At 41.4% G+C, this 13,078-nt stretch overlaps 1 protein-coding gene across 1 annotated transcript in view; it reads left to right on the top strand.

Annotated features, from left to right (window-relative positions):
• Positions 1-13,078, top strand: part of LOC111868953 — a 517,093-nt gene that overhangs the window by 462,629 nt on the left and 41,386 nt on the right. Inside the window, exons 10-12 of the mRNA XM_033753245.1 lie at positions 1,651-1,756; positions 4,314-4,493; positions 5,344-5,904. Coding sequence (XP_033609136.1) covers positions 1,651-1,756; positions 4,314-4,493; positions 5,344-5,904 — 847 coding nt within the window. The remainder of the gene's footprint in view (positions 1-1,650; positions 1,757-4,313; positions 4,494-5,343; positions 5,905-13,078) is intronic.

Below are 13,078 nucleotides of genomic sequence, written 5' to 3'. Positions count from 1 at the left end.
CCCCAGTAATAATAATAATACTAGACCAGCTGTTTCTCAGAAAATCTGGTAGCGCAGGGAATCGAACCTGGACCTCTGGATCTTTAGCCAGGAACTCTGACCACTAGACCACTAGAAACAGAAAGGTAAATAAACAGAGTTAAGAAGAACGAGGAATGAATTAACCTGTGGGTTATTTTACAGCGCTCTCAGTGTCTGAACTGTTAGCACCGGACGGTGGAATGAAAGGTTTTGGAACGAGGTGGGCGTGTCTTATTCTGAGAATAGCCCAGCATTTGCCTGGAAAAATTGAGGAAAACACTAAGAATATGTATCAGGATAGCCAGTCAGATTCGAACCTAACCCCTTCCGAATACATACCTAGGGCGTTGCCTCTAGACCAGTCTGTTCAGAATGTAATTTTATCATCGGTTCGATTCATGACGTGTGAACCTGAATTCAGTATGAGGCCGCTGAACACTCCCGAACATGGCCCAGCAAGGCAGCGTGCTTGAACCTGTCGGGTTCTCATCGTGGGACTGCCGAGGCCGCGGAAAGAGGTACCATGTACAACGAAATCACTCCAGGCTTCCTCTTCTCTACCTGCAGATGTATTCCGGCCCTCTGGCCTATGTCAACCAACATCAAGCGTGTGTCACTAGTAAATGTTGCCACGTGCTTATGCATAGCGTGATTCCCGTGAACTGAAGGGGGAGAGAGCGGATTCTTGCCGTGGTGTCACTATAATAATGTATTATTGGTGTAGGTCGTAGGCATGCCATGAAGGATGGAGGAGTCGAGGATTCGAGGGGAAAGCTTTCGTCCCATGCTTCTCGGTTCCCTGCCCACCGCACCCTACACTTCTCATCTGTCGTTTCCTACACCAGGACAACCGGCCCTTTTAAGGGCCATGCTAGGTATCCCGTTATTCTCTCTTATTTGTTTCCTATGTTGTGCGTGAGAACCAATGGGTATTGGCGATTCATTCTGTCCTACGGGCGACCCAACGGGAACTGATTTGCCGTCTTCCTTCCTTCGTACATAATCCGAAATTACGGCAAGCTGATCAACAGTGGCCCCGCGGTCTTCACCCGGCCGAAATTTCTAGAATGTTATTTAAATGAACCTAATACCTTAAAAGGGCTGAGGTAATATTTTTGAAGGCAGAACAGCATGGCTTTCGTGCAGTGTAATGTGTGCCTTTGGCTTTCACAGAGATGAGTAGTGAACCACTGGAGCTAGGCCTGTGAGATGTGTTGCGGAGACAAGTAATAAACGTAACTTCCAAACTCAGTATGAAATAGTTTAACGTTAAGAGGTACACATGTTATAACGTTGAGATATTACGACGTTATGTGGAGTAAACCTAACGAAATTGGAGATTTTGCACAGAAGATGCAACGCCATGTAATCTGGTACGTAGTTACCAAATACTCGAATAAAACTTCTCCCTTCATGTTCTGCATTGCATCCCGGATAATACTCATAATAATGTACTTATTAACTGCCGTCAGAACTTCAAATCTCCATTATGTACAGAAGCTTGCCTCTAAATTGTTGATTTATTATTTGTAGTTTTTGTTGGTCGAAGCAGAGCCGAACTTTTTGTTACATTTGCTTCTCGGTTTATGCAGTGTTTAAAATTAATGGCCGTCTGTCTGGATGCTTCAGGCTGTTCTTGCAGAAGCCCGCCAACCCAGATCTTCTCTACATAATCTTCTTCTGTCACACGCAGCTGACCATCACGCTTCTGCTGTGCCTCATCTTCGGCAGCAAGGTAAGGGAGATGTCACTGAAAGGGTTAACAAAGTGTTGTCGCTTCACTAACTCCGTCAAGCTGAGTCTTTGGAAAGTCAATAGCATCTCAGCCACTCGTTAAATTCCCCACATCACATATAAGCCGAAGGTTCATTACCGTGTTCACAAGAGCCCGCCAGTGGTCCTTACCCTGGACCAGATGAATCCAGTACACAGCGCCAAAATCCATTCTGAAACTTTCCCCGCCTACGTCTGGTCTCTTGCCTTCAGGATTTCGCAGCAAAACTCTGTATGCTCTCCTTTTCTTTCCAATGCGTCCTAAGTTCTCTTCTCAGTTCTTCACCCTTGATTTGAGCATACTAATAGTATTTGGCGAGGAGTAAGTATACGGTATTCTAAAGCATTTTTGTTTCCACCTCACAGTGATTATAAACGTGATGTTCTGATTTGAAGCATGCTGTCTTCTTGGATGTGGCGCCATGTAGATCTAGTACAAACCGACGTTTCGGAGTAACTTACCGCTTCCATCTTCAGGGTAGAGGCGAGATGGAGGCGATACGTTCCTCCGAAACGTCAGCTTACACTACATCTACACGGCACCATACCTCAGAAGACGACATTCTTCATAGTCACCGCCGTGAAAACCTCAAATCTTACACGTGATGTTCAGATGTATTCCTTACTTCCCTCTGTACCTCAAAATCACGGGAGTTATGTGTGATATTACGTATTAGTGTACATTCTCCCGGTAGATGGATCTGACAAGAATATTATCCCTGTCATCAGCAGTTGTTGTTTAATGAAAAATGCTTATTTAGAAGTTTCTCTTAAAAGCTGCACTTCATACTTTCAGTGTTGGATGTTATAATTGGACTGTGAGTACGTGAAGTTGCGCACTCAATATTTAATTCATTGTTGGTTGATCTGTACGTTTATCTGCGTAATAATATTTATTTCCTGTGGCGCTACAGCCCCAATTTGGGCCTAGGCCTACCTCCATGAAACTCTCCGTTTCACTTCGGTTTACTAGATCTTACACATACGGTAGGACTCCTTGGGCGAGTGATCAGCTCGTCGCAAGGCCTCTACATGTAGACAAACACAGAAAAACGCACACAAACATCCATGCCCTGAGTGGGATTCGAACCCACGATCCCGGCTTCCGAGCGAGCGAAGACAGTGCACGCCTTAGAGTGTAATAATGTAGGCCTTCATAATTTATCTCACATATGTCTAAAAGTCGACATGTTTACTTATCAATTCAAACTTCATTTTTCACTTTTGGCTATGACGTAAAACTAATTAATTAATTAGTTTATTTACTTAAGCATACATGCATTTCTTTTTGCCAAGATGGCTCAGTCAGTACAGTGACTAGGTATGGGCCGGACTACTGGGGAATCAGAACACGATTGTTCCCCTGCAGCGTCTAGACCGGCTGTGGGGCTCAGCCGAAGGATATGTGTGGTTCCATGGGTAAAGTGGTCGGAGGGTGAAGCTGACCTCTCACCTCCATCTAATGCTGAGATTAAGAACGCTATAGATCCACTCGCACATGTGCCTTCATGATATGGTGCTTAATTAAGCAGGAACAACTTACCCTCACCCTACACATGATGTTGAATGTCGTCAAGACGCCTTTTGCTCCTTGAGGGCTTTATGGCGTCTACAGTACCTGACTCAACAATTCGCTCAGAAGATTTGCAAACATTGCAAATCGTGTAGTGTCACGTTTACCCAGAATGCAATATCGTCACAAATTTCGCAGGGGCTCACTAAAGCAATCAGCCACAGAGAAGGCGACGAAATGCTAAGTCAAAATCAATTTCACGGACGAGTTTGTCTGCTGCGTGAGTTCATATCCACTCATTGGATCAAACATTATTAATATTTGCCATTTGAATCAAGACACATGCGTGTGGGAGTCGAGTTTCTCACAGCTGTGGTCATGAAACCTTCTGTCTCTTATGATATAATGCAGTGTATTCAGCTGAAAATCAGAACTTTGCTTACTGCCTTCTTCGTGCTTGTTTCTTTCATATGTTCCAACCCTGATGATAGAGGCGACATGTTCCTCCGAAACTGCGATTGACTTTTCATCTCAGAAAACGGCATTGTAACCTAGAATGTACGCATGGTCGTTTTGAATTAAGTTCAGATTAATGCATGTGCGCGTTATGCTCTGTACTCTTGACATTAATGTCCCAGGAACTGACATTCCGTTTGGGGGCACCTCTTATTTCTGTCATCTGCAGTATGGATTGATCAGTGCATGAGTATGATCTCTTTGTCTGTTCCCATAGGGGTTTCGCAGATCGAAACTTCTATTTTGCGAGCATCTTTATGTTATTGACGTACCTTGTTTTATGAGCATATCTTCAAATAGAGTAGCGCTCATTGAATTGACTGAGACGGATTCTGTTCACCTAAGTAGGAGAAGTGCATAAAATGGTTCAGGTGAATTTCTCCCTGTGCTTAAATAAACATCACAGCATGAAAACTTCGTAAGAGGAAGTTTGCACCATGAGGTCGTTTTGCACTGTTCCACTTTTTACTGTGTAAAACTTCTTTTCTAGGCCTACATGGTGTTCAAGGGGCATGGCAAGTCCGAAGAGAGTTCAAGCGCCATCCCGAAACCACAAGCAGCGAAGTTCCTGGCAAAACCCAGGTCAGGCAACTCCCAGTGCGCCCCTTCCACCAACTCATCTACAGCAGGGGTGCAGGAGTATGCGAAGCTCAACGAGATGGACGTACAGGTATGTGCCCAAATGATGCTTACAGATACAGCACAGTGTTTCCATTATCCCTACATGTCGCTGTAATAGACTTTTTTTAATTTTCTCACTGTTGTACAGGTATAATGAATTCACTGAATGTACGCGGTATGTGGATGAAATTCAAAAATGTCTCTCGTTTCTCTCTTTATACTTTGTTTAACAACAGTGTCAGTAGCTTAGATTATACCGCCTGACTGACTGAGCTATGTCACAGCACATGGTTCAGACATGGCATGAAGCAATGACATTCAAATTTAGTAAAATTAGGGATGTACAGGTGCAGTTGTTTGCAAATTATCTCCTGGTGCTCACTTCTAGATCCAGTCTTGACATATAGTACATATGGTACATGAAGTGGCACTGGAGCAGGTTTTCGTTCAAATTTCTCCAGTTTCGCCTTGCTCCACCATTGCTCCGTACTCGTCTTTCATCATCCCCTGAGGTGTGGTAGTTCTGACCTGACAACACATTTTTACATTCTTGGGCTTTATGAAGCTGTTTCATCTCTGGTTGCAGAGTAAGAAACTTACAGTACAAGCTCATGGTATTGAAACATGGAGTGTGTCTTTCTTTACTTACTTATTTCTTGGCTCTGCAGTCCTCCGAGAAACTTAGGCTTCTGTGCAATAGGTCCCCATTATACTTTCTTATATATCTTTTGAGTCTGTCTCTTTGCTTCCAGCTCCCGCAGATCATCCTGTACATCGTTACACTATCTCAGTCTAGGCCTTATGATTTTTTATAGTGTGTAATTCTGTGGAACTTTAAAATGGCCTTATCAGTGGTAAATGTTTTTCAACTTATTTGATATCTGGCTCCATGTTTGCAGGAGGAGTTTCAGCGACTTTACACGCAACTTGAACAGCTGAAGGAGAAGAACATGAGGCTAGGGAACAGACATCTGGCAGCTAAAATCACAGCAATGCAAGAAGCTGCCAAACAGAACTACAACGAAGGACTACTTGAAGCAGAGACACCCAGTGGCAATACAACCGCTGATCATTTGAAACTTAACAACGTATTGGCTGTCGTCACTGACAAGATAGTGTGTGCTACTGTGGCAGCAGATGACATTAGTGTCAGATCAATCCCATTGGACGCCACAAACCATACAAGAAGTCCGCCAAAATCAAAATGTAGTTCACTTGTTTCTAGCCCCGACTCTGAAACTCCTCTCCAAGAAAGATTACCGATAACGCATCGAATTAGCGTTGCCAACTTAAACATGCCAGTGAATGACTCAGGAGGGCCTACTACGGAAACAGGTGGTAGAACGTACTCAAGAGATCCATCCGTGACTCCGACAAGTGAGAGGCAACTGCGCAATCATAAGGGAAAGGATGGTGAAGATGTCAGTGAGGCGGGTGTCAGACGAGTGGACCTTGAAATGGCAAGTACTTGTAAAAAAGTTTCTTCTGCTGACGGTAGTAGTGGCTCTCGTAGTAAAAAGAGGGGTAATGTTGGTAAATCAAGAAACAGTAGTGGTGGTGGTGGTAGTGGTAGTAATAGTGGTGGTGGTAAAAAGAGGACTAAATCCGGTGGTGATGGTGATGTCGACAAACGGAAAGAATGTAACAGATATGTTGAGAAAGGGGAACCAACTGATGATAACCGAGCGGATATGGCGTCAGGAAAAGCAGCTCATAGCCAGTCCTCGTCAGAAGGTGCTAGCCCCAATAATACGGGAAGCAATAATAGAAATTTAAAATCCGGCCACGCAAGAACACATGCCATTGTTATCAATTTAGACGATAAAAATCGGTTTACAGAAGAAGTGACAGTGTAAATTCTTTTTTTTTCCGTTGTTGAAGATGAAACAGTTTCAAATTACTGGACCAACTATTTTAAATTTTAGATAGGACTGTTGATAAGAAAAAATTCTCTTCCCAGTTTACAATGCGCACATTGAAGTAATATCGAAAGACTTCTGTCAACAATTATCATATTTAAATTGACCCATGATCTACTACTTAAGCTGAATGATGTGGAATTAACATTCTATTAATACATAATATTTAATTGTATACTTCTAATTTCTCTCTGGATATTATATTGCTTCTGAATGTCTACAGAACATAAAACAGACATAACTATTTAGACGCGAAGTTCTCGCATCGGTGGGTATGAAGAGTTCCATCTTTCCGGCTATAATGCCATGTAGTCCGTTGAAAATCGACCGACGTTTCGGCGAAATTGTCGCCTCCACCTCCTGGTTAAATGAATAAGCCAAGCAAGAATACAACACAAAGCTTTGCTTGCTACCTCCGTCATGCAGATTTCTTGCTTGGCTTTTTCACAGACACTGAAGATGCAGGCGGCATGTTCCTCTGTGTAGCAGACTACACAGCGTTATATCCCAGAAGATAGAACTCTTCAGGCATAAGTACTGTTGGTAATACCAAAAGCAAGAACATTTTTCCGGTAACAAAATAATATCGTGAATTCTACCAATATAATGGACTTAGGAGAGACATGTTTCAAAACCATACATTTCAATGAGTAAATGTGGATTCATTCTAAGAAATCTTTCATAAATGACATACATTTAAAAAATTAAGTGACAGTTAAACATTGCGATCGCTTGGCCCATATCGAAAACTCATTATGAACTAGCAGGCAGCCTGTTTGTAACAGAGGCATCCGCAGCTGTGACACAGTGTGCAAGTACCCTTACTTAGTTACTCCTTGCCTCTAGGGTCATATAAGAGTACTTTGGACTCCTTTGTGACATATGTTCTTTCATCTCTGTTGTTTACCTTTTGTCTCCACCTGTTCAATTTCAGCTGTCATAAATAATTCTCTGCGTCTTCCAGTCTTCTCGGTGTCGTCCCTCCCACATTCTTCCGTCTTCCGGTTTACTATCAAAATTTTCCGTACCCACTCTTGTTTGATCCATTCCAGTCACATTCCCCAACGACTGCAGTCATCTCCTTTGCATTCCACTACCAGATCAGGGTATATATATACAGTTTCTATACTTCGTGATTGGTTCTGATTTTCCAGACATTGGCCTGTACACCTTCCTGAAAATGTTAACTGTCCCATGTATTTAACGTAACTTTATCCTTTCGAATTGTGGTCTGTCTTTCTCACCCATAGACCACAGCTGGTTTTACATTGGTCCTATATTCAAATTCTCGATATTATGCTCACAGTTCTAGACTTAAAAATATTTTGTGAACCATAATAATATTGATTGCCTGCAGCAGTTCTCATCTTTAGTTCATCGCTGATTCAAAATACATAGATTCCAAAATACTTTCTGATATTGCATTTATTAGCATTACTGTTTGTTTCTTCCTCTTATTCTTCTTCCTCCTCAGATTTTATTTATTTTATGTGTATCATATTTAATTGATTAAATCTATAGCCCTACAGTAAATTTAAAAACAACTGGAAACCTGTTATGTTGAAGATATAAATATACAGACTTCATTGAAATAGAATTTCACTCACACAGCTCCACACGAAAATATTAAGGGGAACAGAACCTGAATTTCGAGCAGATATAATTTTAATAGATTGCCCATAAATTCCTTTATTCAGATTACTGTAAAAATATCTGACGATTTAGTACATTGCCTAAAGGGAATATTTTCCTTTGTTTTCAAACTATTTATTGTTTGGGGGTTAGGATCTTTCATGTTCTTTATTTCAAGTGTATTAATGCAGAATGGATATATTTTCCCCGAAGGGGGTTTCTTCCCTTGTATTTAAATTATTTATTGGACTTTCTTTTTATGGGGACGTAGTCCTGCAGAATCTTCTTTTTCGCTCTGAGCTGTAATAAAAGCACATTTTTACTCATCGCAAGTAATAATAGATACAGACATAAATAACGGTAACATTGCAGAGTCTAGTAACCACTGATGTGCACGCAGAGACTAACACCATCGCGGTGTGTCGCCGTTGTATTCTGTATATGCGATCCGAATTTCTTAACAAATGATCACTCGAACAATGCCGTCTTCTGGGATGTGGCACTGTGTAGATATTGTGTAAACCGACGTTTCGGAGGAACGTATCACCTCCATCTTCATGGTAGAAAAATCTGTTAGCGAGGAATCAGCTGCACCCATCTGTTCAAGCTCGTTCCTCGCTCGCGGATTTTTATAACCTGAAGATGGAGGTGATACGATCCTCCGAAACGTCGGTTTACACAAGATCTACACGGCGCCATGTCCCTGAGGACGGCATTCTTCATAGTCACCGCCTTGAAAACCTCAAATCTTACAAACGATCACTCATTTAAAATTGAATTGTTGCGGAATTTTGTTATTGTTTGGCATTTTGTGTTTAAGAATTTTAGTTGAATATATTTAGTCCAAATTTCCATAAAGTGGAATTTAGGGTCTATGTTACGAATTTTATAATCATACTTTATAATTTCCGTAACAGCGAAAATGTGTAGCCTTAAAGTCTGTAACGAGGGGGCATGCCGTACATAATAAATTAACTAACATATAGAATGGTCACCTGGCTATGTGAATACAAAGTAATTTAACCAGCCACTGCCATAGGTAATCAGTCTTTGGGGTTATCAATTAAACATAGACAATTGTAAGACCTGATATGCTGTCCATAGTGTCAAAGAGTCAATCAGACATTGATAATAGATCGGCTTGCACACAAGGAGATTATTATGCGTTGAGGGTGGACTATTTGCTTCACGTTGTGTCCCTCTGCTATTTGTCTATTCATAAACAAGAGGGGATTTGGTAACTGCTGTGGGATAAGCACAGCAAATAAATTACGTATATGTTACATTATCGTAGCCCTCCTCGCATGTTCAAGGATTACATGAATCACGTGATTGGAGCGAGGTATAAACTCGCGAGGGACCGCATCGAATTTGAATGGGATTTGAATCCTGATGTATCAGTGGCCCAGTCGTTTTTCTTTGTTTCGCTTCATGTGTTCGAAAAGATATGGAATATTTTTTTACTTTCTGAGTGATATAAGCCTATGATAGGAAAACTCAAGGATGCAACAGTCTGCCTCCCATCATCAAAACCTGTTTCCTAAGATACACTTTAATATTATCTTTTTCATGGTTTTTTTTTTGTAGTGGCCATTGGCTATTATCCTGAGCCAGGTTTATCAGCTTATTCCGTCACAAACATAAATCCAGTCTATTATTTTATCATCTCCTTTTTGGTTTGTAAAGTGGTCGTTGGCCGTGATCTTGAGTCAGTTACATCCACGTGCCACCCTTACAGTCAGTTTCGCTAGTAATCTTATCCGTTTTAATATTATCCACCTATCTCTGTCTTTGTTTTTAGCAGTTGCTTTCCTAAAGATTTCTGCACACAGACTGTATATGTATTCTTTCCTAATACGTGTTACTGATGCTGCCAATCGTGATCTTGAATTCGCCTTTGTAGGAACGTAAATTATGCTCCGAGTCAATTAATCCACAAGAAGTAACCAGTTTGTAACGAAGAACCATTAGGAATTGTTTTTTGTAATAGTCTTCAACTGTGACTGATTCAGTCCTGAAAGTAAACGCTGCAGTTAAAAAAACTGTTATCACGAAGAACAAAGCCAGATGGGAAATCAGGTGTTTGGGAAGAGCAGTCATCGTTAACATTCATCAGACCCTAAGTAAGTTACATGTTAATTCGTTAAATACAAGTAACATGTAATAAAATATTTAATAATAAATTTGACAAAATTATGAACAGGTGTCACAAAGTCGTGCACTGCAGCGGTAATCTGGAAGCTAGAGAACTGGATTCAGCTGCCCATTACAGCCTTTTCCTCAGGACACTGTATATCCTAAGGCTGAGGAGAATCGACCAGTACCTCAGGATAGCCAGTCCATGCCCAGAATGGAACTCAGGTTCACCTGAACTGCGACATTCGATGCATGTAATGCGTGAGTGCCAGTAATTCTGGGTATGAATTATGGTAACTGGAGGTAATTATAACTTTAATGCCACTAAAGCTATCGTCCGTGTTTACTCTATAACCCTGATCACTTTATAGCTCATTTTTTGCCATTTTACAACCCCTGCCCGCCATGCAGTGAAATAATTCATCCCGGCAAATTAAACCAAAGGCTATGAAAGTAACGATACAAAATTGTTTTATGGCGCTGTTGACTCTGACTTTTTTTTAGTGCGTCTCTTTGCTTTCAAATAACAGTATTCACCATAATACTGGGAATATAAATGGATTTCCACTAATCGTGAAATCAAAACAGTGGTGTACGTTTACCCCCCCAGCCACAATAACTGTAAAAAAACTAATCTCCGCGTATTCACAACAATAGTTTCAATAAAATGTGTGTTTTACAGACCGGGATGTTTAATGTAGCGTTATAGGCCGAGCAGCCTGCTTACATCTCAGCCTGTGTACCAACTCCATTGACTGACGTCAGTGGTCTGAGTGCTCGGGGCGAACGGAAATTGTTTGCCCACCCACCCGAAATCAAGATGCGTTCACTATGCGGACTGGGGCTTTACCTGGTTTCCCTCAGTTTCTTCAGGTAAATCCCAGGATAGGATTTCTAAGCGGGATGCAGTCACCTCATTTCAAATCCCTTCCGACACAGCGTTCATAATTATTTTCCTGTTTCATTTGATTCTGATTAACACTACGGCGTGTATCTCAGCCCAACCACACGTATATGGAAAAGTAAACCTATATTCAGCACCTTCATTGCCGAAGTCTGCAACAGGGCATGATTCTGAGTCAATTCCTTTCGTTGTTTCATAACGTTAACCCTCCACCCTCATCCAAGAGGTTTCCTTACGAAAATTTTCTACGCTTTCCTTATTTCCCGCCAGCCGACCTATTTAAACCACTAAGTTCCTTGCTTCTGTAATAAACTAACTTACTGCCAACAAATCCCACGGAACAGAGTTCTGTGTGAGAAGCTAATAGTCCCTTATCTAGTCAAGAAACTCCCCGCATTATGAAACTCCAAGGATCGTTATTGTGTTCACAAGAGTTCGCCACAGGTACCTACTCCGAGGAAAATTAGTCCAATCCACACTTTCCCATTCTGTTCTTTAGTGGTTTGCTCCCCTAGATTTCCAGAAAAATAAACTCCGTATTGATTTATCGTCTCTTCCGTGCTTGCTACGTGCACCGCCCAGCTCATCCTTGATTTTATAGTTCTCATGTTTGGTGAAGAGCACAAACTTGGAATCTCTTCGTTATGTAACTTTCTCCATCCTCCGACCGTTTCCTGTCCTGAACACTCTGGTTTGTCTACTTACCATTTGCAGACGCAGCACACCCTCTTGTAATCTGCGAATGTGGTTGTGTCGTGCATCCGCATGGGGCAGATATACTGTGGATGGCAGTTGAGGGGAATATTTGTCCTGTTACACGTGCTCAATAAAGCAAACCAAGTTCGGTACATAGGCCCGTACAAAACCTAAACCGTATTTAGATTGTTGGACATCAGTGGAGTTTCCCGTACGCTACTGCGGCAAGTCCGACAGACCTGCGTGTAACGGAATTGTGCGCGATGGCCAAGTAATTATTGGCATTTATTTTCAGGAGTATAATCGAATCCGCGTTGGAGGAAACACAGTTATGTCTAATATATGAAACAGAATTGTTAAACAGCCCAAAAATCAGTCAGTTTATTTCTTTCGTGTTTAGTATGCTCTAAACGTTTTTTTTTTAAGGATTTGCCTCCAAATTTTTGGGTACTGTATACATCTGGATACGAAATTTTAAGTTTCATGTGTGTACTCTTGTGATTGAATAGGAGGATAAATGCAGGCAACTTCAGTTCGTAAGCACTCACAAGAAGTGGTAGAATAAGCCGAAGAAAGCACATGGATAGGAACACTCACAATTCCGGAGGTGGCATGAAAGTCCCTATCTGAAGTAGTTCTCGGCAGACATGTCGGTTATGTGACGCGTTACTTACACGCATCTTAGCACAAGGATCTGCCTTGAAACTTAACACATGTCTGCAACCCGTCAACAGATCCACCGTGTTCAGTGTGTTTGAATTTGTCCGCTAGATTCGTTTCCTTTAGATGTACGGTAACATAACACAGAACATTTCGTTCTAAAATGCGGGACTCTTGTATAGAATTGAAAAGCGAGGAGTAGCTTCAGAGTCAGTTAATTTTGAAGTGATTTTAATTCTGTCCCGATGAATATCCGCTGCTCATGGCAGTAAAGAAATTGATTCATATTATAAGAACATAAAAGAAATTACATATTCAGATTAACGTAGTACGTATATCGTCTTTCAGTGTCATTCATGCCACATTATGTGTGCTGAAAATTTTTAAGGAAGTTGTCAGGTACTATTTATTCAAATTTCTAATGAAAATTTAAGAGATTTCTGAATCTGTGATGTAAAATATTGGAAAAGTAGAAACGAAAATGCGCATACATTGGGCCTACGCAACGACTAACGAATTTACAAACAAAGAAACGAAATGTAAGTTTTGAGGTTTTCACGGCGATGACAATGAAGAAAGTTGTCTTCTGGGTTTAGGCACCGTGTATTCTTCGTTTTGGCCGACGTTTCGGAGGAACGTAGCGCCTCCATCTTCAGAGCAGTTGAATAGCTGCGGAGAGCAGTAGCT

This window comes from Cryptotermes secundus, unplaced genomic scaffold, assembly GCF_002891405.2.
Source record: "Cryptotermes secundus unplaced genomic scaffold, Csec_1.0 scaffold1090, whole genome shotgun sequence".
In the NCBI taxonomy this organism is placed as follows: Eukaryota; Metazoa; Arthropoda; class Insecta; order Blattodea; family Kalotermitidae; genus Cryptotermes; species Cryptotermes secundus.
Note: the sequence above shows the minus strand (reverse complement) of the source record. Positions and strands in the feature narration are given on the sequence as shown.